This window comes from Pyxicephalus adspersus, chromosome 5, assembly GCF_032062135.1.
Source record: "Pyxicephalus adspersus chromosome 5, UCB_Pads_2.0, whole genome shotgun sequence".
NCBI classification, from domain to species: domain Eukaryota; kingdom Metazoa; phylum Chordata; class Amphibia; order Anura; family Pyxicephalidae; genus Pyxicephalus; species Pyxicephalus adspersus.
In genome coordinates this window covers 44,387,348-44,415,335 of record NC_092862.1, presented here as the reverse complement: position 1 = coordinate 44,415,335, position 27,988 = coordinate 44,387,348, and the positions used below count along the sequence as shown (strand labels likewise).

The 27,988-nt window shown below is 37.1% G+C and overlaps 1 protein-coding gene across 1 annotated transcript; it reads right to left on the bottom strand.

The window, feature by feature from the left end:
* Nucleotide 1: 1 nt before the first annotated feature.
* On the bottom strand, nt 2–27,978 carry ANKRD29 (ankyrin repeat domain 29). Its single transcript, XM_072411312.1, has 10 exons — nt 27,815–27,978; nt 24,963–25,073; nt 21,837–21,935; nt 20,887–20,985; nt 13,482–13,580; nt 11,230–11,328; nt 7,365–7,463; nt 3,894–3,989; nt 2,776–2,874; nt 2–2,119 (listed from the first exon to the last, which is right to left on the bottom strand). Exons 1-10 carry the CDS (start codon nt 27,833–27,835, stop codon nt 2,033–2,035), a joined length of 909 nt encoding a protein of 302 aa, XP_072267413.1. The 5' UTR covers nt 27,836–27,978; the 3' UTR covers nt 2–2,032.
* Nucleotides 27,979–27,988: the final 10 nt, after the last annotated feature.

Here is a 27,988-nt window from a genome sequence, read left to right as displayed (position 1 = left end):
AAAAGCTTGCATTTTTAAACGCTTTATTCCAGAGATGTTTTGCAGCTTTATGAATGCATTTTATTTTAAAAAAATTGTCTCCAAGTATCTTCACACATTTTTACTTTATGGCTCCTGTTTTTCTGTGAATAACAGGAAAAGAAAGCTTGCCATAAATTCAAGTAATATAGAGTATTAAGGTACAGGTATACAGTATTTGTAAACAGAAATGGGAACAGCACCCAAAGTCCTATTATGTTTGGCAAATGCATATATTTTGATCATGTTAATGTGCAATCCACTGGAATCCTTTGTCCCTTCAATATTGCCATGTGGTTAAAGCAGTTTTATTCACCATTGCATAGAATTAAGCCACATTTATTTATACAGGAGCTCATGCATGTAAAGCTGAAGAATTATTTCTACATGGTCCTAATCTAAAAGGTTTGCTGGCTTGATAAGTACATTCTAGTGATTTGAAGAGTTGGTACATTTGTTGTAAATAGATTATTTTATTATTTGGAGGTTGGGCAAGCCGACACTCAAAATAATCAGTTTTTTCTTAGCAGGTTATAACACAGATATACATGCTTGTGTTAACACAAACACAAAGAATTGCGGTGGCAGAGTTATAATAAAGAATAAACCTGATGGATAGACTATCCTGACAAGTTTTGTCTTCTATTAATGTTTGTGTCAGAGAAGAGTCCTACAAGGACTCCCTGACACTCCAGTTTTATCAAACAATATCTGGCTGTGCCTAATGTCAGTTATGCTCATTTTTGATCCTCAAGATCCCTGAAGACTGTGACTTCTTGAGTAGTCTTCACTGACTCACAAGGGTGTCTCAGTAATCTATAAATAGTATTCTGTATGATAGCAGATATGGTAGGCTGTCAGGAAGGTCCAATGTGTGCAATCATTGACATCAGTTCCCCGACTACAGCTCCTGCCTGCCTGTTGGCTAACTTTGACCTATTTCTTGACATTGTACTATTCATTGATCGTTTTTTTTTTGCAGCCTCTAGCTTGTCTTTTAAAGTCACTTCACCTTGCTGTGTGCCGACTGCTGACTATTGTTACTGCTGCTTTTTCTGTGTTGTTTTTCCTGGCTGAATTTTCTCCTTCAGTCCTATTAGTTCCTGAGATCCCTGCAGCCAAGCTCAATACAGGCACTGCATAGCACACTGTGCTCATAACACCTGTTTTACTAGGGGTGTAGGGACTACAGGCAGAAGAGCGGTCACCCTCTTCATCTAAGTGTTGAATCAGGTACATGATACAAGCTCACATTTATATGGGTGCTCTGAATGGGCAGGAAGTTACCTGTGGCTGACAAAGGGGCTACCAGCCCCACAACTGACAAGTGTAAACATCCCCTCCACTCCACATAACTACCTGCAGGCCCACATCCTATATGCCCTTCCTCTTTTGCTGTCTATTCACAACAATGGAGGAGGTGAAGTAGGAGCCTTGTTAGCCACCCATCATAGACCTTATCTAAGCTCGCCCTTCCCAGAGGCCAGAAGTGAGGCCGATAATGTAAGAAAGTTTTAGCTAACCTTAATTGGACTTCAATACCTCACCTTATACAGAGTCCCAGGATTAAGATCTACCAGCTTACCTTGGGAGAGAAATGACTATTCACACAAGTTAGCTGTCCTTACACTATAAGAATTATATTGTTCAGTTCATCCAATTTTTTAACAAGCAATTTATTATGTGAGTCATAATATTAATTTAAAATTAAATAGGTACAGTTGTTGAAAGATTTTAGCACCTAGCAAACCAAAACCCTACTTTATATGGCCAACACTAGTTATAAAATATCGCTGGTATGGGTAATTATTGGGTGTCAGAGGACTAATTTGGTAAATGCATTTGGGGTAAAGCATGTGACTTCCTAATCCTAAAACCAGTACAATCTTTGTAATCAAATAATACACATCAGCACAATTTATAGAGCCAGCTTGATGTCAGAATTGCAGCAATATAACAGGGCAAACCATACTTCTAAAACAAAGAAAAAAACATACAGTAAATAATGGATAAATTAAGGTCTAATGCACTTTGTTTCTGGTGCCCTCAGAAGACGTAGTATACGTTCATTTTGTGTGAGGTCTGCAGGTAAGTCATTTGCCTGAAATGAAAAAATAAAAAAATAACGTTTTTAAATGTATATATGTAACCCCATATGGTACAGTTGTCCTAATAGTTTTCCTTTTACCTAATACGTATATTTGTGCAAATTTTTTTTTTTTTTTTGGTGGATGTTCAATAAATACTTGCTTTGCATTTAAAACTGCTGCCAATTTGGTTGTTGCCATTTGTGTTTTTTTTAAGGAGATTTCCCTTTACTTCCTGAACCAATAGGGTCAGTAAGAGGTTATCTTTCCAATGTGTGTAGACAGCTGTCTTGGGAACAAATGTCCCCATGGGGAAGGGTTTTCTCTATTTTTGTTTTGGTGGCAACTCCAATTTTTGCATTTACCTTCACTTTCATTCTTGGTGATATTGGGGATCAGGAGAATACGAGATAAAGAACATTCCCACAATTGGGATACATACAGCAAAAAATTCCTGCAAGTGGATTTAACCCATCATCATTCAATCCAAATCGAAAGAAGTCGTTAGTCATACTTTAAATATTTTTTTAAATATAATCAGCCTATAAATGTGTATGTTTCCTAAACACTGCATTGATGCTACACTTTATTAGACCATGTATCATTTATTTGACATTTCATATCATTATGTGAGAGGCTTTGAGATTTTACGTATAACAAGTCAGCTCACCTTATTTCTAATTGTAGGACTGGCTCCTGCTTCCAGGAGAAGAGCTACTGTTTTGATGTTCCCACTGAGCACTGCAGCATGAAGAGGCGAGGATCCATTCTAATTAAAGGAAAAAGATAGTATGGTGTATTTATTATCAAATCTTGATTTGTAAACCAAATAGCCAAAAAAGGAAGTTATTAGAATGTGTAAGAATACCTCACTCAGATTATCATTTTACTAAATAGGAACTCTCTCAGAGAGATAACAGCAGTTCCTATAGCCAGTATAATTGATGGCAAATTTGGTAATGTTAGACCTAGTTTGCTGGCAAGGAGAAATATGTTTTGTGGTGTTAATTCCTGCAGCCAATTGCTATCCAAACTCCACCCTGGTTTGTGCTTATTTTACAGTCAGTTTTGCCTTGCAAGTTATCTTAACGTTGTCCTGAATATCTACAGTCCATCCAATGTGGTAATTTAATGAAAACTGGTTAGTTTTTTCCAATCTGTAGTCTGTTTAATCTTGTATTTTAGGCATCCTCTCAGAAACAAACCTGCAAACAGTTACAAATTAAAAAGTAATTGTCCATCAAAGTACAATCTTTTTAAAGCAAAGGAAGGCACTTTGTGCACATGAGAAGATAGCGCTTGTAAGTCGTGGCAAATTCTCTGACTGTTCTAGGTTAGGGGCTGTTACAAAAAGACCTCAGATGATAGCCCAGGATGAATGCAAGATCCACTCACTGAACAATCTTTCAACAATTTTTGAATGAACAGCTTGGCCTAGGTCAAGATGGTCATACAAAATCTTCGATTGATCCAACCAAGTGGAACAAAAGCAGAACTGTTGCCTACAGAAACTGATTTGGTTTATTTCAGAAAATGAATGTGGAACTTAATTACCTATTAGGCAAGTAAGTTTTTTGGTGGAATAGTGAAAACAATTCCACAGGTCATCATTTTCTAATTCTTCAAGAAAATGTAGGCAGTTAGCTAAAACACTAAAACTATGGATTCTATTATAGACATTTAGCCCAAAGCATGCATCATCAAAGTTTAGCAGAAAAAAATGCACTGCTTCCCTCAAATACCACAAATTGCAAAGGTGTGGTGCTGAGAGACAAGCATGTTACTTACCTTTAGAACACCAAGTGAGGGAGAAAACTTCAACAATTCTTCTACAACATCACTGAAACCCTTAGCAGCAGCTTTAAACAAAGCAGAAGTGCCATCCTGGGAACAACAGAGGAAAACAGATTTTTTTTTAATTTTATGTTCACTATATTAAAAAAGCTGTTCTGACATGCACTCCACTGCATTTTTTAGGAGGTCATCCTTGATAGGTTGGGCCGGATTTATTAAAGCTTTCCAAGGCTGGAGAGGACACACTTCATCAGTAAAGCTGGGTGATCCAGCAAACCTGGATGGATTTCCTAAAACTCATATGCTATATTCTAGCAAATGTTTTGAATCCTGGACCAGAGCCATTCCAGATTTGCTTGATCATCAAGATTCACTGATGAAAGTGTATCTTGTTCAAGCTTGGAGAGCTTTAATAAATCAAGCCCTATGTTTGGAGACAATATTAACCTCCCTAGCGGTAACTCCGGGTGTGACTCGGGGTAGAAAAAACTTGCTAAAAGTGGTAACCCCGAGTCACACTCGGGGTAGGTAAAGCAGCGGTAATAATGATAAATAAAGCCTTATCTTATCCACCGGCATCCTCCTCCATTCTGCTTCAGCCATCGCATGGCTCCTCTCTTCCTTTCTTCCCCCTGCAACAGCGTCTCTGTACTGATGAGTCACCGGAGGAGTTCCCGGTGATGTCTGTGCGGGTGTTGCCGGTGGGCGTGACCAGCGGGAAAATCACATTTTTTGTTTTGGATTCAATACAAATAACTGTATTGAATCCAATACAAAGTAGCCAGTATCTTTTTGACCGTTGGAGTGAGAGATACACTGTTACAGTGCACTGCGTACCTGCCAATACATTTGATTACTGACCTCTGCCTGATCTTTTGACCATTTCTCTGCCTGCCACCTGCCTTGTCCTCTGCCTGAACTTTGACTACTTCTCTGCCTGTTGCCTGCCCTGACCTCTGCCTGGATTCTGACATCTCTGCCTATCGCCTGCCCTGACTTCTGCCTGGATTCTGACGTTTTTGCCTGCTGCCAGCCCTGACCTCTGCCATTGCATCCAAAAGGCGTCTCTCAAGTCAAGCTGCATATGAACAACTTGAAGACAGCGACAGTGACTTGGAATCGCAAGTGGAATCAAGTGACAGTGATTACCCTGGAAACCTGTCATCGGACACAGAAAGTGACAGCGATTCGGACACTGAGGTTAGTGACATCTGCATCTGGTGCACTATTGATATCAGTCAGCCTCAGCCGGTGCCCCCAAATTCCCATTCACTTGGGAGCCCGGTCTAAAAGTAGAGGTGGAGCACAACCCCCTGGCGTACCTGGAGCTATTTCTGAATGACAATGCCATACAGAAAATTGTTGAGGAAACCAACACGTACGCCGAGTTAGCTGCCACATCCAGAAGGTTTTCCAGGACCAGAAAATGGGAACCTGTCACTGAAAAGGATATTTGGCTGTTTCTGGGCCTAATTATTCTGCAGGGAGTGGTGGGGAAGCTCCTGCAGAAGTGGTATTGGTCCACAAATACGCTGATCGCTACCCCTTTTTTTGGAACTCATGTCTGAGTATCGATTTTGCCTAATAATTAAGTTTCTACATTTTAATGAGACCACACATCCTGCGCCCAAGCTGAAAAAAATCTGGGAGTTGTATCAGATATTGTTGGAGAACTTCAGAGACAGCTATGTCCCTCAAAGAGAAGTAAGCATAGATGAAAGTCTAATGGACTACAAGGGGAGGCTCAGCTGGATCCAACATATCGCCTCCAAGAGGGCCAGATTTGGAGTCAAGTCATTCATGCTATGTGAATCAGCAACAGGGTACATACAGAACACCCTTATTTACACTGGGAGAGGCACAAAATTTAGCCCCAGATTTAGCAGCTATGGAGTGGCAACATAATCTGTCCTTTCACTAATGGAGCCATTGCTGAATCAAGGACCACCAAAATTTTTTACAGCTCTCCTGAATTATTTGAGTTCCTGATCAGGCATAAAACTGGTGCTATGGCGAGCTAATCAGCGATAAATGCCACCCATGTTTACCAAACCAAAGCTGAAAACTGGAGAAATAGTTGCCTGGCAAAAAGGAAAAATGATGGCCCTGCGATGGCATGACAAAAAAGATGTGTGCTTTTTGAACACTGTACACAAAGCCGCCACTGCTATGGCTAGAACAAGAGGAGGGAAAGACATTTTCAAACCACAGGTTTTTCTGGATTACAACAGCACCATGGGGGGTGTTGACAGCTGACCAGGCGATGACTTTTTATCCTGCTGTTAGAAAACAACAGAGAAAATATTATAAAAAAATGTTTAGGCAACTGGTGGAACGATGTCTTTGGAATGCTTTCATTCTTTTCAAAACAAAGAATGACAGGCCTGTACTTCACCATGATTTTATCTAGCAAATTTGTGAGGCCATATATCTAAGACATCAAAGAGCAGAAACGAGAGAGTTGGATGCCGTGCTACCACGGTGGTGAACCCAGAACGCCTGACTGGTCGCCACTTTATGGACTACATACCACCAAGCGCAAGAAACGAGGATATGCGTGGTGTGTTGCGCTAAGTGTGATGACACCGGGAGAAAAATAAGAAAGGAAACCCGGTTCTACTGCACGAATTGTGATGTTGGACTCTGTGCTGTCCCTTGTTTCAAAATATATAACACCCGGGATGTTTATTAGTTGTTTATTAGTTTATCATAAATCATAAAAACCTCAGACTTTTGTTTAATATATTTAATTATTATTATTATGACATGATTTTGTGTTTCAAACTTTATTTTACTCAGATTCTTGTTTGGACATATTCTGGTGAGTTATGCCTAAGAATTACAGGCCTACAATGAAAAAACAATTTCATGAAAAAAATGTACCGCTTTTAGACATATAAATCCAGAAAGAAATGAACCGCTAGGGAGGTTAATATCTGTAAAAAGTATTTGATAAGTGTGCCATCTATTTATTACAAATTGTAAAAAGGTCTGATATTCTTTAAATTTCAACAATAACATACCATTGTAATTGTTTTCTAAAAGTACTTCTTCAAGCAAACTTTAGCTTTCTGAAAAACCACCAATTAGATCAATTTTATGTCAATTATGCTGATTTATAAAATAAAATGCAGTTTGGTTTAATGAACTTAATCTTTGCTGTCTGTTTCTTTCTAACTTTTTCTATATACAGTATGAATTAAAAAAAATCTTTTAAATCGAGATCGAGATCGAACAAAAAAACTTTGCCTAATTTTACTTTACTAATAAAGTGCCTAATGTTTTCCCTTTGGGGAGATTTGTTTCATTTCATTGGTCAATGACATCATAGAAAATTACCTTGACCAGAATTCTACTTGACAGTTGAAATACTACTAAAGTTTTATTTGCTGCAGTGCATTCATATTTATTCTGAGCTTAGTGACAATGCTGATGTACTACCAAAACAAGTACATCATTACTTACAATCCGTGCAGCATCTCGGTCAGCTCCTCTAAGCAGCAGCACCCTGACAACCTCACTGTACCCCAGCTGTGCAGCTATCCAGAGAGCAGTGGTTCCATCCTAGGACAAAAAAGATTACTTAATGTACATATTAAACAGTAGATTGACATTATTCTGATCTTTAATTAACTATAGTACAGTGCAAACAATGTAGGCACTGCTGCATCCTTTAAGAGATAATGCAATGAATAGTTTTACCTATCAATTAACAACCTACAAAGTGCTGTCATATATTTATCTATCATGCAATACCATCTGAAAACCATGGTCATTTAAAGACATGGACCCCAAACATACAGTCTATTCATAAAGAATTATTTTGAGCAAAATTAGAAAACAGAGACCAGAGTCCTGGAAGAGATGGGATGGCCTCACAGAGCCCTGATCTCAACTCATTACGTCTGTCTGCATGTTGTACCAACCAGTTGTAGGACAAGGTCCTTCCACACCTAAGGAAAAAAAACACGGTGTGCCCCATAAACTATGACCTCCTTTTGCATCAGAGGATGCATGTTGTGCCCTCTGTCTGTTTCCATTATTATATAACTTGCAGCTAATAATGTAAATAATATGAATATATAAAAAATGAAGTTTCCTATTCTTCCAAAAGTCTTCAATGTAAAGCCATGATTTCTTACTATTCTTTTTTTTTCCTTTTGCTGCCTGTATAGCACAGATAAAATTTCCCTTCAAATTCTGTCTCAGAGGTCCAACAAGAAGTTAGTGGATATCTCCCAACCTGAGAAGAATTTCTCTGATGGACGAATGTCCTAGGAAAAAGTTTTTTGTTTTGGGGACAATTATTCTATTTTGGATTTCCACTGGTTTTCTGTATCATTGACAACAATGACCAGAACAAGTACAATTGGTACACAAACAACAACAAATATTATTTCCAAAATGATAAATAAAATTTTGCCTGGAGATAAATTTTGAGCTGCGCTCTATTCTGATAACAAAAATCATTTGATTACTATAAAAAAAGATGTTTACAACTGGAGTTCTGCAACTGGAGAGGAAGGTATTCGTGCTACTTCAAGGAGGAAGGGTAATATGTTTCATAGTTTAGTGGTAAGATAACCCTAGGAACTGTAACAGTAGATAGTGATGTTATTCTCCAAGCTTTAGCTTTGTAAGGATCACAATATTGACTAAACAGCAATACAAATATATCTGAAGATAAAACAGTTCACATATGCAGTATGTGTTCAAGTTTAGCTTTGCAAGATTGCTGCAATTCCCCTTCAATGGTGATGTGTTAACATTTGATTCCACTAGATGGCAAAACACAACCTGAAATATGTTTATCCTCAATGTTTGCTTAGCTTATAATATATTATTAAATAATCATTTTGCTTAGTTACTGACTGCAGTGTTATAAAATTAGTGTTTTGAATTGTAAAAAGTTAGTGTTTCCCATTCCGCTTCTTTTTCCCTGCAAGAAAAATCATATGTGATTGTGTACTACAACCAAAAATATTCCCACATTCTCCCTTACACAATACAATATTGGAAACACAGAGCCCTAGGAATTCCCCATGGTCACTCAAAAGCAGTGTTGTCCCTTGCTTTTAGAACATCCTATTTTGCTATGATTCCACCTATCCCTAAAGTTTGCCGAGTGTAGCTTGGACTTTCTAGCCCATTCTTCACCACCACCATCAGAACCTCTGCCTCCCCCCCGACCCCCCACCTGCTTACCAACCACTCCCCCACCATTAAATACCCAGACACATATCTTGAATTTAAAATGGCTGGCAAGCAGCGGTTTATTTAAACACCATTAAATAAATTAACCATTCAAGTAATTGACAAATATCCAAACATAAATACATGACAAATAAATAAATACATTTACACTTTTGATATGCAAGCATACATTAACATAACATAACACTCCGTTATTATTATTATTACTTAACCGGGATTATATAACACAAACATATTACATTGAATATAACCTATTTACCCACAACCTAATTCCTCCCTTTTATTAATAACTAACCATAACAACAATATCCTTAATGTTATCAAACTCCATACTCCTAGTTATACACCCAAACAACCAGGCTTTAACTCTTCCAACATCTCCGCCTTGACCCCTAGCCGCCCAGCAACGCCTCAAGAGCCATAATCATCCGTTCACCATAAAGGGGGAGACCCCACCAAAGAGGATTCCCCCTGCCAAATTCCACCACTTTACCAATGCACTAGATCCTTGCCTTCCAAGACCCCAACCGCTAAAATTAACCACACTTACAAATTATAACCTTTAAAAGAAGTGGATGGGTGGGAAACTTTTTCTTCCAAAAGAGGGCCCCCAACTTCCGTCCAGCCCCTTTTAACTCATCCTATTCCTAATCCTCTCCTACCCCATGCTCCACACTAACACAGCCCCCTCTAGCCTTACATTTTATTAACCCTTTACACCACTGGACTAGGCCTCCCACCCTGTCATGTAGGCCCTGTGTCTTATTTATTACTGCTACGAGCTTCTCTTTAATACAGTACAGACAGTAGGTGAAAAGCTGTGGTGACATTGACATTGTGAACATTCTTGGCTTTTTTTTCAGTGGTTTTCTTATGAAGGTAGATTCAGTCTTATCAAGAGTTACTAGGAAGCTGTAATGCTAACTGGACTAATTTAAGAGAAAACTAATCAGCCTTTCGCTTTCTTTTATTTAATCTTGCTGACACTATTGTTATATGAATGAGACTGTTATAAGCACTAATCACATAACCTTATAGACCAGCAGTTCCAGACTGATGAAGAGAAAATATAAGCAATAGAGCCAGCAAAACCACCCTGCAGTGCATAATGCTGACTTACCATGAAAAATAGCTGGTCTGATTTACTTTCAGGTAAAAAGAAAAAGCTTCAAAATTTTAGCAAAAAAAAAAAAAAAATAAGGTAGTCTACTTGTTTCCAGTTCTGGTAGACACATGTGATGTTACTATGCCTGACCATTGCTTCCTGGGATATTCGGGCACTCAAAATCCCACAAAAAAGCATCCCAATATCCCAGCTGCATTCTCATTGGATTTCTGGAGGAAGTTGTGAAGTGTGCCTATTTTTTGAAGTCTTTGTTTTTAAATGTTTCATATACTTTATTTTATGTGGTTGGCAGGGAAGCAGGCCTTCAATTTGCATGAAAGTACCGCTTTCATTGTATATGAGAAAAAGATATTGGCACTCCCATGTAATACTGTAATTTTAGGTGGAACCCCAGCCAAAACTTTGTTACATTTTGTAATAGAGGAGATGTTAGAACTGATTCTTCTATTCTACTAATCCTTCCTTTTGCATTTAAAATGCATATAATCGCTTTGATATTCCACTAGGAACTGGTACCAAGGTTGTGGATTACAAAGTAAAATTTCCGTAGGAATGTATGGGAGAAGAAACTAGAAGTTCAGTGCACAGCAATGCTTTTGGTGTCCCTGGACAGAAGTAGTCCATAGCGAGGACAAACAGTTAGAAACTTAAAGTATAAAAATGCTTTCATGCATATGTTAATTTAATCCTTTAAATGTAGCAGGGTTTACACAAAGATGTTATTTGTATGTTACTGCTGTCTAAAAAAAAAATAAAAACACAAAAAACTGTTGTCTTACTGCTTTTGACAGACTACATTGTATGAGTTGTAAGTCATTCTATAATTTTAGTGCAGAACCTTTGACTTTGAGCTAACATTCTTGTCTTTGTAAAACATTAATTGTATAATAAAAGTTGAGGAGAATGGAAATGGAAAGGTACAAGGCACAGACAGGTTATACTGAATATACAATGGGAACAATCACCTGAGAAGCTCAGTTATACAATTACCTGGCGTGGCTGATTTGCCTTTGCCCCATATGTAAGCAGTAATCGAATTACATCCACATACCCTCCCTGCGCTGCAAGAAATAATGAAGTTGCCCCATCCTGCAAAAGATCAAAAATATGCACATCAACGCGTATGCTTTACAAAATCAAGCTTATACCAATAAATAATAGTGAAAGTGCATAACCTTTTACAGATGTCTGATAAGCTGTAAATTCATTTTGTTTGCATAATAAAGGTATACAATAGAAGCAAATCTATGGTTGCTGTGGGCTTGCTGAAATGTACTAAAATACACAGCTGCCATGCTATCACAATAGTTTTTTTTTTAGCATAAGAAGTCCTATGTTCCTAATCTCTGACACTCCTCTAATATGTTCATAGTTTTCCACAGCCATCTGTAGCAGAATGGGTAACAGTTGATACTTCCTATAGTTTATAAGTTAACAACCACTGTACTAGAGGCATAGGCCCTGATTTATACCAACTCTCCAAAGCTGGAGAGGATACACTTTCATCAGTGAAGCTGGGTGATCCAGAAATCCTGGAATGGATCTGGTGCAGAATTGAAAACATTTGCTAACAAATAGCAAATTACTTTTAGGGAAACCATTCCAGGTTTGCTGGATCACACAGCTTCACTGATGAAAGTTTATCTTCTCCAGCCTAGGAGAGCTTTAATTAATCAGGTCCAATATTTTCCCATGTTAATATGGAAAATAGACATGGAATTATGGTACATCAAATTTGTAAAGACAAGAGTTATGTTAAAATGTACTTGAAGGTACACTTTTCCATAATAACATAAATGTGTTCACTGAAGATAGAATATAATTTATTTTATCAGTCAGCAGAATTATTAAAACACATATCTAACACATAAATGATCCGCCTGCCTACCTGCCTTCCGCCATCAGTTACACATTTACCAAGATAGCTGGGGTCCTGAGTAATTGTCCTGCCTGAATGTCATATCTCACTATACAGAATTCTGATAATACAGACTTGTAAAATAGATATGTTCTAACTTGGCTGCAGCAAACAATAAATGACACTAACCTGTTGGGACAGGATTACATTTGTGTAATGGAAGCGTTCACTAGTTAAAAATACCTGCAAGTGTAAGTGGATTTTTTTGGCAGGCTTATCCCACCTCACCCAAGCAGTTTCCATCATGGGCACACATTAATATTGTAATTAGTGCTGGTTAAATAAGGTCACTGACTTCTTCCTGAAGCAAAATGTTTGTTTATGGGAAAAAAACTAAAGCTATACATTGTGTACATTATTCAATGCTAAGTATTTGGCCAAATAGAAATTATTAAAAATATATGAATGTTCTAGATTTTCAGCTAATGGAAAGAAACATGCACATAACCAAGACACATAAAATAACAGTAAAACATATAAGCTACAGTATTAATGATAATGTTAATTATTAATCTGAATAATGAGGAAGTTCTTAGGTTCCCCTTTCTGTTCTTTGTAATTTAATTCCATTCTCTATAACAGAGCTGTGCTTGAAGTATGATTACTCATATGAGTATGATATGCAGGGATAAAATAGTATAATATATTTATATAAATGCATATATTTATAAATTGAGTGTGTTTTCCCTGAAGAAGCAAAATTTGTTTGTGATACGTGAAGGGATATTTTAAACACTATATAAATTATGCACATGCCTTTTTTTAGCCTTTTCTGACCTGTGATATCATCAAATTGTACATTAAATAGGGTCTAAAAGACTGGATCTGTTTAAGGCAGTCACACTCACAAAGACATGTGTGAGTGTGAACCCTTGGTTGATGCAGATGAAATCAAAAGTGTTGTCTAATTTAGTACTAATAAACTCATATAAGAAGTTCAGTCCACAGAGCAAACTCATTTTTAAACAATCTAGATTTAGTTCCTGTCTAATGCATTTTTAACTCTTCCATATAGGGAGGTGAAACTGCCTTTCTTTTAGTCACAAATAATGCCCTTAAATTCACATTAGTGCTTAAGTGATAGGTGGTCAATACAGTAGGTTGAAGATGTGCTGTGGGACTTTAGAAAATCTCCCTGTGTGATAAACACTTCTTGCAAGTAGTTGTATGTGTGTAAACATATTATTTATAACCTATACATTGATATAAAACATATACATATGAATAATAGCACAAAGAAATACATCTGCAGCATGTCTGTCCTCATTATGACTTTCTACAATTACTCACACATAAGAAAAGTCTATGATTAATGTGTACATACACAAAGCTGGTCATTAATGTTAGCTCCATGCTTCAGAAGAGTCTCCACCACTTTGCAGTGTCCATGCTGGCAGGCTGCCAGCAATGCCGTTCCTCCATCCTGTAAAGTAATATCCAAAGATTTATAAAAGGTCCGGAAATTCAATACAGTTGTTCATGAAGCTAAGCACCTGTTTTAACAGTTGCACATGGAGGATGTAATTTTCTGAGATGGTGAGGCACTGACATCATTTAGAATCTGAATAGTCTGATAATGGTGGCTCCAAGTTCTTCAAGGCTGGAGAGGATACACTTCCATCAGTGAACCTGGGTGATCCAGCAAACCTGGGATGGATTCATTAAAAGTCACTTGCTATTTGTTAGCAAATGTTTTCAATCCTGGACCAGATCCATCCCAGGTTTGCTGGATCACCCAGGTTCACTGATGGAAGTGTATCCTTCCCAGCCCTGGAGAGCTTTAATAAATCAGGGCCACTGACTCAGGCATTCAGATATAGATGACCTTTTTCATCTTTTCTGATCCTAATGCATATTCCTGATTGGTGACTCCAAAGCCTTAAATCAGAACTAAAATTCCACTTTGAAAATTTGACAGGGCTTTATTGCATAAAGTGATAGGCAATGTCCCTTCTGCATTAAGCATTCTTACCAGCCTAATTGCATGCTTCAGCTATCAAAACCGCTGAGCTGCACTGATTGTCGGGGTATCCAGCATATTCCAGCTTCCCCTGCAGTTGCTGGGACTAAAAGAACTTTTGTACGCCTACACAGGAGTTACGTCATCCTGCCCCAACATCAAGATGTCCAAAGATCACAACAAGGAACGGAAAAGGAAAAAAGATGATGATGCCCCTGATGGAATGGGGACAGTTAAGTTTAAATCCACTATAAAACTATCAGGTCAAATAAGCACCCAAGAATCCAGAAATGTTAGTGGTGTAAAAATAGCTGTGCACACCCTTTGCAGTATTTGTATAGGGCCACATTGGAAAAAAAATACACTTTGTATATACCTTATCTTACTGTATATGTATTTAGACTCACTATTATATTATTCTGTACTAAATATAAATTGTTTAAATTGTTTGAATACACAAAATTATTTGCCACAGAGCCCTGTTTTGTTGCTGTATCTTTATTACGTGATAATAGGTAGTTGGATAGTTTTGAGTTTCAGATTTGATTCATATTTGAGCTATTTTGACCTCAAAATGAAACTCAGAATTTAGGAAATCTAAGCTCAACTCCAGCTTTTGTATAATCTGTCAATGTACCTGGTATAGATCATTGGGGGTAGGCAGGGGTCTGCTTTTGCCATAAAGAAGGAGGCTACACATTTTTGGCTTCTTTTTTTCTTTTTTCTTATGTCCATTTGTGGCTAGGAGGATCACATAACATGACATGTCACCCCATTTCCTATCTGAGCCTATGAAAGAGTTATTAGGGGCAACATCTCTTACCTGTGAATTATAGACTGTGGCATAGGGCTATACCTCAAGGGTCCAAATCTAGGCATTTGAAAAATTTAAAAAAAGTCGAACTCAGATTTCTCATCCAGTCTGACCAGAATCATCCACAGAAACACAGAATGTTCTATATATGACATCCCTAGTGGTTCAAGTACCCAGGGCAGGTTTCTAGCAGCATTAAGAGCACTTTAAAAAATTCTATATTCTGTGTAATGATGGCCGCTGTTGTATTTATACAAACCACAAAGAAACTGGGGCTATATTATTTACAATAAGATTTAAATATCTATTTGCACAGGTTTCTTATTTCATCACACAAAAGAACTGCAATTTTGAACATGTTTGATGGTATATACATACTGACATGCCAAATTGCTAAAAGTTTGTTTTTCCAAATATAGGCTGGAGCCTTTCCTGGCATCCACCCAAAAAAGCAAGTACCGTATGTACTTTTTAGTGATTTAGGAAGCAAAAGTTGCATTCACATTTACAATCTGTTTACTACTTAATCCCCAATGCAATATCAACAAGTAAAGAAATCATCAGCAATTTTTCTGCACATTTGTGCTATTTATTTAGCACATATTCCTGTTTTCTTCCACTAAATAAATAAGAAAATGCCATATTTGCTGTAAAATACAAAGGGCTTACTATACCAGGCTTGTCTTATTGTTTTATTATTATTTGTAATGAATTTGCAATGATTACCTTTAGACTTTCTATACATAATAATTGGAAAGATAACATTTTTGTTTGGCAGTAAGGGTGGTCACTTTCAGTGCTCCAGCCACTCAGCTGTTCGTTAAACATTTGCTGGACAATTACCAGCAATTTTTCTTGCTTAGTGCTCAAACACAACATCCTAGAGCATCTAGAGCATACTTTAGGCAAACACATCCTAACTAATCAAGGTATGTACCAACAATTATTATGTGATGCTTGGGTTTCAGTTTTTCTTAATACCTGCTAGGTAGGTAAATCAAATGGCAAATATTACACTCTGCATGGTACTTATTATGATCTGTTGCCAGGGCAGGTGAGGTCCCCATATTAAGCTTTACAGTTTTAGATGTCTACATAAACGCTGCATTACAAAATTGAACAGATAAAAATGTTCTCCACAAATCCAGAATGATCACATATCACAAATAAACGTGTAGTAAAACAACTATATAGTACAAAACAATATAGTAATAGCATATGCTAATAGATCAAATTAAAACTGTTGCTTGAAGTACACATTAATAAAACAGCTACACTGGAAATACCCTTTCCTGCACCCCAGAGAGTATAACCAAAAGGTGCCAAGAGGAAGGAATAAAGTAAACTGTATGTACTACCTAGAAGCTACTCATAAATTATTCCAAGAATCTAACTGCTATGATTATCATTATTGCTGGATTTTACCAAGCTATCAAAAGTATACAGTAACATAGATATAGCATAGATATACAGGTAAAATTAATAAAATAATCAAGGATAATATTAGCTAGATTTTTGTACATTATATGTACATACCATTTATAATTTTATTATTGGTATTAATAATAAACAAGATTTATATAGCCCCAACATATTTCGCAGCGCTGTACATTGACATTGCAATGAAGAGCTGAGATGATCCTTCAGCCAAGCAGGTCATACTGTAAATCTTTCTACTTTTCTGTATTTTTGTGTTGTTTTGACAAATATTCTAATAGGGAAAATTATTCTAGAAAATATCATCTGATATTATAGTCCTATGTATCCCAGGTATTTATGCATATTTACCATTACCTAATTAACAGACAGTAATTCTGTACACAGCATGTTATTTTTCTGAAATGAAAGTAAATTTATTCCTCTATGCTACAAACAGTGTCAGCCTCCAATTCAGTTGTCTGGGATATACCTTAAAGCAGGGGTCCCCAATCCCCGGCCGTCTGACAGGTGGGCCAGGGCTCTGGCCAGTGGACCCATCAGTGGGGTCAGGAGAGGGCCCCACTTGGGGGGCACACCGGCCAGAGCCACGGACCAAGTCTCCTGAAAACATTGCAAGCTCAGTACGATGGGCGGGTTGTGTCTCTGGTCTAAGCCTGCAATGTGAGAGTGGGCAGGTTCTGGCATCATGACATCACTCTGCGGGAAGTTTCTTCCCCTTTGAGTGACACACGGCTCCCCGCCCATGCGCGGTCCGGAGTCCATGCATTTAGTGATCCACAAGCTCCAAGTCCCCCAGGTTGGGGACCACTGCCTTAAAGTATATGTAAACTCAATCAGTAAATACACACATAAGCATAAACAAGTTAAATAAAGTATTTTATAAATAACTTTTAACTTTTTTTAAGTTCAGCTCCTAATAAAATAATGTGTAATTCTGCCAAAAAGGTCATTGTTCAGGTATTACCTTTTATAGGCTGACAACACTCCCTGTCCCTATCTGCACAATGTGCTCCTACGTTGTCATCTTCCGGTGGAAACTGAATGTGGTAGTTTAAAGACACATTATGCAGGCATGGTTTACTGTGGTCAGAAGCACAATCTATGCAGTGCATGTAGATAGAACTTGGAATAAGGCTACACGAAATCAGCCACTATTAAATGCACCAAATGATGGGAATAAATGTGTAAAGTATTTTTTTTCAGAAAAACACATGCCAATTGTTTATGATACACAGTCATTTAGGTACAGTGTACCAACCTCTAGGAAGTTAGGATGAACTGTTTCAGGAAGATAATATTAACTGAAAGCACAGAGCAGTAATGGAGTGAACTTTAAGCATAAATTATTCATCCTACTAAATTCCACCTCTTTAATTCAAATCTGCCCTTTCCTGCAGAAATAAACACAGCATGATTCGGCCAGCCTGGGATACAAAACACTGGGTACTTAAATAAATTCAAGCTGGTACCTGTAATCCAGCCTCAGATGCCCTCTCACTGTCCGGAAACAAACACGTGCAGTAAACCGTAACATGTCAATGAGCCAAGTCAGCACTTTTCTGAATGGGTGCCAGGCACTCACTGAGCTCAGATTCAGCACCAAATGGATTCCACCTCCTTTCATAACACTTAACATATTGATGTGCTAGCTTTGAGAACAAGGCAGTCTGTTATTTCTTTCTTATAGGCTTTCTGAAGAATCCTGCATACTCCATTACCTTTTTTAAGCAGGACCACTGTCACAAGATGAGCTGTCAAAAGTCTTGACTAGAAAAACAACTCAATAATAACACTTATGGTAAAATACTTGCTTTAAATGCAGTTTTAAATAGTTGTCCCATATTTGTGTTCTGACCATACAGTACAATCATTAACACAATTTAGCAGAGCCTTATACAAGTGAAGTGATAAAATGGTTATGGAATGCCCCAATCACCAATTTAGCAAGAGCTAAAAAGGCTGCAATATGCCCTTTATATTTATCCGCCACCGGTCTTCTCCCCTTTCTGTGCCTACTCAGTACAGACCCCATAGACCTGTATAGGGTGTTTCCGAAGGAGATAAATTAAAGTGTACAAGCAGTATAGAAATCTATGGAGCTGTGCTTAGGATTGGAAGGATGGATTAGGTTTGGTCAATGTAAGAGAAAGGTAAGTGCACATTGTGGACCAGATCCATGCTAGGTTTGCTGGATCACCCAGGTTTACTGATGAAAGAGTATCTTCTCCAGCCTTGGAGAGCCTTAATAAATATTATTATAAATATTAATAATATTTAATAAATATCGGGCCCAATGTGTAAAATCCTCACACATATGAGGGTAATATAGCACCAGCTGCATGGTATATTAAAAATAAAAGACCGTGAATAGTGTAGAGCAGGGGTGTCAAACTCAAATACAGGAGTACAGAGGGCCAAAATTAAAAACTTAGACAAAGTCGCGGGTCAACTTTGTAATTTATTGAAAAAAATTGAGGAAATTTTCCTTCTCATTATATATAAACTCTTTTCATATGGAAACAAACAGGTTTTGCTTCACACTCAATCTGGAACAAGCCTATATTAGAGAAAGAGGCATTAAAAATTTGTATTTAATTTTTTATTTTAATTTTATTTAAGAAAAAATCCTATGCCTCTTTCTCTGGTTTTAGCCTTCTGAGTTAAATTTCAATGGTAACCTTTTTGCACAGGCTAACTATATTAATACCAATATTCTTCTATTAAAATACAACCATTCAATTCCACACCTTGGAGTAGCAAGGAAAAGTACAGCTGAGCGGGAGTGCTGGAAATGCCAGAAGTGGCCAATGCCGGGCTAAATTATGAGTGGCCCGCTCCTGGAACTCCCTCTTCATTGGAATAGCACCGCTACTAAAATTCCCTGTATTATTTGCATATATAAATCAGTCCAATGCGGGGCCACACATAGGCAGAGAGCCCACTGGTCTATAGACGCGAGTGATGCCAGGAATTGTAGTAGCGGCGCTATTTCAATGCAGCGGCGGGCCAGCTGCATTTCATATTTAGGATTCCTTTGGGGGCTCAAAAAAAAGACGTTGGGGCCAAATTTGGCCCCCAGGCCAGAGTTTGACACCCCTGGTGTAGAGGAAGTAGTCATGAGGATCTAACAGATTTAGGGCCTTTGTGGAGGGGCTTTTGTTTGCATCAAGCAGATTTTTACATGCAGGTCTATAAAAATGAAATACTGGCTTGAAACAAGTCAAAACAGGTCAGAAGGAGTTCACTGTAGGTCATATATCATATATAAAATAGAATGTGGGCCCTCTGCATGGTGTCTGTATAATACAATACAAATATAAACATGATTTATTGCTAGATGACACCTTAGCTATGCTGCAACTTTTTTTTTTTATTGTGGCATTGATAAAAGAGCTCTTAAATCATATGCGTTTAGTATATACTGTAAAACTAGGTTTGCTCAAAATGCCTTTTACAACATTTTATCCAGCTATGTTATATACAAAAGTGTTTTATTACACATTTCCACATGAAAGCAACTTCTCTCTACAATGCAAATGTAATACATTTTTCATCTTAAATAAAAAAGGAGGACAATGTTCACACTTGTCTGTTCCTGTGTGTTACAAACATGAATTTTACTAGATGGAAATGTATTTCAAATGCAAATCCCATTTTTTTCTGATTTGGCTGCTTCACATTAATACACTACACTTACGTTTATTATTAGGGGGAAACATTAAACTATGGTTTTCGATCAGGCAGGATTTTTATGAATGAACATCATTTCAACCTGGTCAATAAAACTAGGAACCCAGAAGGGGAACAGGTGAAGATAGTGGCACCCACCACATCACGCTATTTTATTGCAGAGGAGACATCGCCTGTACCTTCTGCAATAAAGGACTGCCTAGTCATATTTTTGTTGTTGTTAGGATTTAGTTCCAATTAAAGGGACCTTTAAATGATCCACATTATAACACATTATCTGTGCATTGGTGTGAATAGGTTCCATTGCATTGCTCAAACTTTATAATATTCCCACAGTTAACTGGATTTTATGGTACTGTCATGTTGGCATTTGATTCCAACCTCCTAGCTGGCCAACACCAGCTTCCTATTTCCTATCAATTTTTATTAATCTATCTGGGGCTGTTAATTACTATTTTATTGGATACTTATTATCTTGTATTGTTTCACAAGGCTTCTTTTCCCCATCCAGGTTAAGCCATTGATGATGTAACTCTTGTGCATGCCCAGGGGTTACATTGTCACCAGCATTCAGGTATATTGGCATTGAATAAAGCCGCGGTGTACATCTGGTTCAGTGTAAGCACAAAAATAAAAAAAACACCAAGAGAAGGGGAAAATTGTTTAGGAAAAAGAAACTTTGCATGTCTCTTCCACCAAAAACCAAAGTTCTGTTTTAAATTACTGTTCATACATTGTTTACATTATCCTGCTCCAGATTAGTGGGCTATTGTATTCATAAATGAAAAAGCAGTGGTGTTTTAGATTAGAATAATCACTTCTTACTCTTGTAAAAAATTCTGTTGAGGCTCCAAATTCAAAAAGGAATTTTACAATATCGTCGTGACCTTGTTGAGCAGCAAAAAATAGGGCAGTAGCACCACTCTGAAAGAGAAAGATAAGAAAGATAACATATAGTTAGTGACAACTGTATAGGGTACATAATAAATAATGGTAAAGAAAGCTCTTTTTTAATTGGTGGAAAGCTCATCGTCCTTTATGATTTTTCTCATTTCTTAATCAAGCATTAAATATTGTATATCTACCATTACCATATCGCAGAAATGTGCCCCTGGAGAAGGATACATTCAGTGACCTTAAAGAGCATCGTGCGAGCCAAACATTTTAGGAGGCATTCTGCCTTATAGTGTCATGTGAATATGACAATATAGTTAAGGTCCTTATCCCAGGCTGTAGTTTTTGAAATAAAAAGTTAGAGATATCAAAGAACCTGATTTCAGAAGATGGTGTCTTCATAAGTTTGTTTATTGGTTAATTGCAATGGTTTCCTAAATCTGGTGCCTTGATTCCATAAAGTTAAAAACGTAAATTCTTCCAATGGACCACAAATAACCTTTATTTTAATTTATTAACCAACTTTATTAACCAACTGTTTTTCTTACTCATCGGACAACCCAGGAAAGTCTGCAGGTTGGCTTGGGTTACACAGCCATGCCAGAGCACAAATCCAGGTTGGTAGCCATACATTTCTCTACTGGAGTTAATCAATACAGCTGGGAATTTCTCTACTTTGAATCTTTAACTGGACAATCAAGGAGCATCAGCACTCACATTTCTCTATTTGCCTTTAGTATGGTCTTTGTTATCAAATGTGCTGATGCAATATCAAATTGACGTAGTTGCATTTATAAATTAATTTATAATAAATAACTACATTGGTGTCTTCTTTCTCCCTGGAGGTGACTTTTGGGAGCAACATCTAAAACAGAACATACCTCTCTGTGTAGATTTATGTCGGCACCATGTAATACCAGCTCCCGCACACACTGGGTATGTCCTCCGTAAGATGCCACCATCAACGCTGTAGTTCCAGTCTGTCAAAATAAAGATTGTTGAGGTGAAAATAAATCACACTGACTGCAACACACAGACATTAATAAATGCAGTTCATCTTTTAAAAAAATTAAAAGTAAAAAATCATCATTGATATATATATGCAAATGATAATTAAACCTTCTATTATACAAAAAGCACTATGAGGTGAACAAACCCTTTAAATTTCACACAGAATTCACTGAAAATCTAGGCAGCAAATGAAGACCAACTTGTACTTTCAAGTTGAAAGGCATTACAGTAAAACACAGCATTGTAATATTAATTCTGCTGAAGATTTACTGAATGCAGATGTAGAAGATAATATTCTGCATCCAGCAATAAAAACAACATGATTTATCAGTAACAAGACCTCCCAGATAGTTCCATGAGTACAATTTAAAGAAATCCGAGCCAACAGTTTCCCTTATGTCCCTTCATTTCCTGTAAGGTACCCACATATGCAAAAAAAAACTGATTATCTACAACTGTACTACTTGATTAGATTATTTGGAAGATTGTCATTGTCAGATTGTTTTTATTGTACTTTGAAAGTTCCAAGGGGACCAGGCAGCTAACAAAGCCTGTTCACATATGAAATGATAACAACAAATCGTGAGATTGGACGGGTGGAGAAAGTTTCCATGGTAGAATTTTTTGTGACTCACGCAAAACATTTTCTGAGCCAGAAATTTTGTTCTCTTTTTCCTTTCCAAAAAGGTGTTTGTAAAAGCATGCCAACTATCCTGCAAGAATTACCCTGCTGCTCAGAGCCTGGAAAAATAGTAAAGCTGAAACAGAAGTATGTGGCTGTAATTCATGATGAAAATGCATTTACAAATTAATATTTTTCTCTATATATAGTTCAAAGGCGTTTATATATTATTAGTATTAATATAATATATATTATAATAAGCAATAATATATATATTTATATATATATATATATATATATATATATATATTAGTATATAAATAATAAACAAGAAGAATACGTACTATGAATTTGGGGGAAAAAAGGCTCAGAACAGAACTGAACCTTAGGAGAGCTCTATCTAATCTGTTGTGCAGCAAAACAGAGTAAGGCAATTGCACAATAGCTATAAATAATGGAGTGAATAAGTCAGAATTTGGATTTATTTGAAAAAAGGGTTTTGTTTTAATAATTGATTTTGGTAAAAAATCACTTGGAATCACAGAAAATCACTAGTGACATGACTATGGACTTTGTAAAGCTCTGCATAGTATGTTGGCACTATATAAATACTGTGCAATAAAAATAATAATAGGAATGATGGATAGTGATCTTTTTTTTGTGTTTTTTTTTTGTTTGCTTGAAAGACGAAAGAGGGTCTGGAAGGGTCATACATAAGAAATAATAGGGAGAAAGCATACCGTCTCTTTCTCAGTCTGGACTGGGTACTTCACATGTCAAATACAGTATCTGTGTATTGTCTGGAAAAGGAATGGAATAATTATTTCTCTCTCTGAAGCTTTGCAGGTCAGTGATGCCTCATTTTTCAGGGCAGTGTCTCTAGAGCAGTGCCATTTTGGGTCTACCCGAAGAGTTTTTCTTTCTTTTCAGTCCAGTTTTGTTGTACAGTGTTTTTCTTACAAGGGAAGAGTCTTAGTGTATACAGAGCCATTTTGCTCAGTTTTCTTTTTTGCCATATGTGTTTCATTAAGGACTTTATATCTGGGAAATGCCCTCTTAGACTGTAGTCACAGGAACAAGTACCCCCAATAATATTTCCTCTCCCTTCCTGTTTTGGTGGCAGCTCAAAATGTTTAACATACCATTCATACCTTATGACTCCTTTATTCATAGCAAAACTGGTCATCTGGATAATCACCTAAGGAAAACTACATATGCACAGATATTGACGTCTGATCCAATTGTCGATCAGATGAAACCAACACATCTTTAATGAATCTGAAGGGAATTTAGTGGCTGACCATTTGTAAGAGACTGACACACCACTCCAAATCTAAAAAATTATTGTAGGGCTCACTTAATAAAGAATTTGAGAATGCTTACAAAAGATGATCAACACTATCTAGAGGGACTTTGCAGATGCAATTGTGGCCATTTACTAAAAAATTTGAGAATGTTCACACATTGAACTTAAAATAAAATAAAGTTTACCTGGATCTGTACATGACTGGGAAATTTAGGTAAATGTTCTAACATCATCTAGTACAGGGTTCCACAGGTTGCTAGGGGTCTTTTGAGCAATGAGCAATTCGTTCCTCTCGGGTCTATGTGACACCGATAACCTTTTTGGTTCCCTGTAGGGGTTATATTCTTCCTACTGGCCAGCAATGTGGATAGTCTGGGGGTTCCCTGACGACCTCAAAGTTATTTCAGGTGGTTCTCCCATGTTATAAATGTCAAGAAACGCTGATCTAGTAAATAAGTTTAATTAAACTTTAAACTTCTATTCCTAAAGGACAATGGTCAAGTGAACAAGTAGAATGCATGCATAAAATTTAAGACAACAATAGGTGTGTAAAATCTGAACAACCTTTTTTTTCTTGCACAGAATTTACATTATAATTCACAAGTAGTGGAGGTTGCAATATAAAAGGAATGATCTGACTGGCTGTAAAAGACAAAGCAGATATCTTTTACCTTGATAGTATTTTGCTAAGTGTTTTGTAAACTTTAGGTTGATTCCTTCCTTATAACATAAAGTTTGTCCTATTTTGTAGTGGTGACTTTTTGTGTAGTGGCACCTTGGTGAACATTTATTTTAGGTCAAGTAAATTACAGATTTTTACTGCCTTGGAATAGTATCAAGCACTTTCTGCACAGTTCCGCTATTCTCGTTTTTGATATTTGGTTTGAAAATTGTTCCTTGCTTCTTAACACATAAACCACAAACCCATTACTGCATTCTAGTGCCTTGTTAACCATTCCAAAGCACTAACACTGGAAGGATAAGAACAAGCTTGTTGTCTAGCCACTTTGCCACATTGATGAAGCAGATAGAGATCTGAAATTCTTGGCATACAAATGAAGGGCATACACTGTCTCTGCAGTCCACATCGACTCGGCCGCTGTTTAACAACAACTGGAGAAGTGCCAGGTTTCCTTTCCGAGCAGCCCAGAAAGCAGCATTGGCAAGAGGTGTTTCCTTCTGTGTAAAATAATAGTGTCAGATTAGTTTCATGGCATCATCGAAGATAAAATAACATTTTCAATCCTATATACTGTAGGATATATTTTGACATATAATAAGTCAGGTTTAAGTTTCCATTACCGTGAGACATTCATGAGAGTAAAGTAAACTTACTGGAAGTTAAATTGTTCTTCCAGGTTTTATGGATAACAGATCACAGGTCCAATTCCATATGAAAACTCCCGGGCTAGACAGACTTCTCAGTCAGTAAAACACAATTATGCAAGTGTAGAAAACTGCCAAACTTTCATTTTAGGAAATTAAACCCAGCTAAGAAAACCTTCAACAAAGGATAAGAGTTTTTCTGGGAAAACCATCATTAGTTGTAATTACACTGAACCTGTTTTTATGTTTTCTTCGCAGCTAAAGAGTCATTCTAGGCTACAAATGAATCAGTCGGTGATCTTTTCACATCATTACACTTTTTACACTGCTATTGCAGTCTTCTACTTGCAGAAATTCCACTGATCTTCCTCATTCTACATCTAAACTCAGGGACAATGCCTATAATCGGACTGACTTTACAAATCCACCGTCACTACCCTCCAGTTCCATCTTTCGTTAATTATACGAATTCCAGGTCGGGCAACAGGTCTCTCAAATAATAATTCTTACAACTTCTGCAAGCTAAGAAATCTAGGTTAGTTCATGTTCCAAATAGAAATATATTGTTTTGTGTGAAACAGCAATTAAACCAGTCTAGGTCATTGGGCCTGATTTATTAAAGCTCTCCAAGGCTGGAGAGGATAGACTTATAGATAGATAGATAGATCAGTGAAACTGGGTGATCCAGCAAGCCTGGAATGGATCTGGTCCAGAATTGAAAACATTTGCTAACAAATATTAAATTACTTTTAGGAAATCAATTCCAGGTTTGCCAGATCTCCCATTTTGTAGTCATTGATCAGAACTAGGAGGGCTGAACAGTCTCTTTAGCATAACACAGAAAGGACAAAGACCAGTGCTAAATTTTTGTCAAGATTAACAGTTTGTTTTTGTAACTTTAAACAGGTAAAATGTGAATTCTTACCAAATATTTACTCAAAATATGAGAATAAAAAAAGGGCACTGTTCAATCCATGCTAGGTTCTCATCAGAATAAAGAATTACACATTTTAATACAATGATATTTCCCCCTCCACCATTTTGCTTGCAAATACAGCCTTCGAATGAATGCCCACCAGACTCATATCTACTCAAAATCAAGACGTCTGTCCAAGAGCCAGGCCCCTGCTTTATTTAGGCTCCTTTCAGAAATACAGAAAACACAGAGTTGTACCACAAGCTCAACTGCGCTTCCAAACAACTGTATAGGAGTGGTTCAAAACTACTTTGTGCAAGCATTTGCACACAGTTTTGTCTGCCTTTGCAGCACGGTACCTGGAAGCGACCATGTTGCTTCTGCCCATACCATAGCCTTTTCTCCTCTTGAGGATGAACCTGGGAAAAGTACTAAAACAGAGTGCCATAATATTTTAGGGAGGTGTAAAAACCAAAATTTCTCTAAGTATTGTACTAACACTAAACAAAATCCTGACAGTTGATTGCATTTATATATTTTGAGTTTATGGAAGTTAACTATCAGAAACCTGTTCACATAGAGTTTGCATGTTCATGGTTGTCTATGCCAGGTTTCTCTGGTGCTCAGTATTTTACCCAAACTTTTTGCCATATTGTATTTACCCTAATTGGTCATTGTGCACATGTATTTGTTAAAAAAATCTAAAGGAAAACATAAAGCTGTATGCCTGAGCAGAATAAGATAGATATTTATTAAATATTTCAAGTTGTAAACAATTATTACTCATATAGGGTAGGTTCCCACAAGGCTCCTAATGATTGGCACTTTGCTAGCCGCTTGGCTGCTTGCATGGCAGCACTGGTTCTTCAAGAAGCAGTATCTGCAGATTTGACAGCGGGAGGCAGTGAGCAGCACTGAACTTCTTACTGCTTCCCCTATTTATTCTCTATTGGGTTGCTGCAGGTAGACAATGAATGTAGCATCTTCCTCGAGGCAGCAGTTTAGTGGTGTGAGGAATCGGTAATTTTACCAACAACCAGTCTGGATATAGTCACAATATACATTAATTTGTTCATGTACAGATTTTTAAATGTTCACATACAAATACACTCACTATCAATTTATTAGGTTGCAAATTCATTAAATGGTAACATAGCGGTGAGCTCTTTTTCCAGGTACCTATGTAGTGATTCCATCACTATAGTGCAGTACAGGTATGGCAGTATGCTAGAAAAAAGTTAAACCTGAATGGTTAGACTACAGTCTTACAAGCAATAAAAGTAACAATGACACAAAAACTAGTATCGGCATGTAAAACTAATAGGTATATTAGTTTGTTTTTAATTTACTTAAAGTAAAATACAAATACCAGTATAACAAAAAAACAATAAAATAAAAAAGAGTAGAACAATAAAGACAAAACAGTTTTTTTTTTTTAACAATGATTACAGTAATACACACAAACATTTCTTATTTATTTCTATGATTTTCTTAGCCTTTATTTCCAATTCTTCTTTAGGAAGGATAAGTGCTGTCTCATTTGTACAGGCCTCCCAGCATTTTCAGCATGGTGCTGCTATCCCGAACAAGGCCTGTGAGTCTGGATTGTGTGGCATCACCCTGCATATGCTGCAGTACAATGCTTACAACTCTTAATTGTAAAATAAAGATGACTTACCTTAAAAGACATCTTGCACATCTCAGCAGCAGCTCAGGCTCCTTACAAGCTAAAAAGGTAGTTCTTAAAGTCTAAAGTGCATCCGCTTCTTGGCTCCTACAGATATCCCAAACATTTGCTTGCTCTTCCATCAGCAGATAGTGTGAAAATAAAATCTCCAAGGCTTCAAGCCGC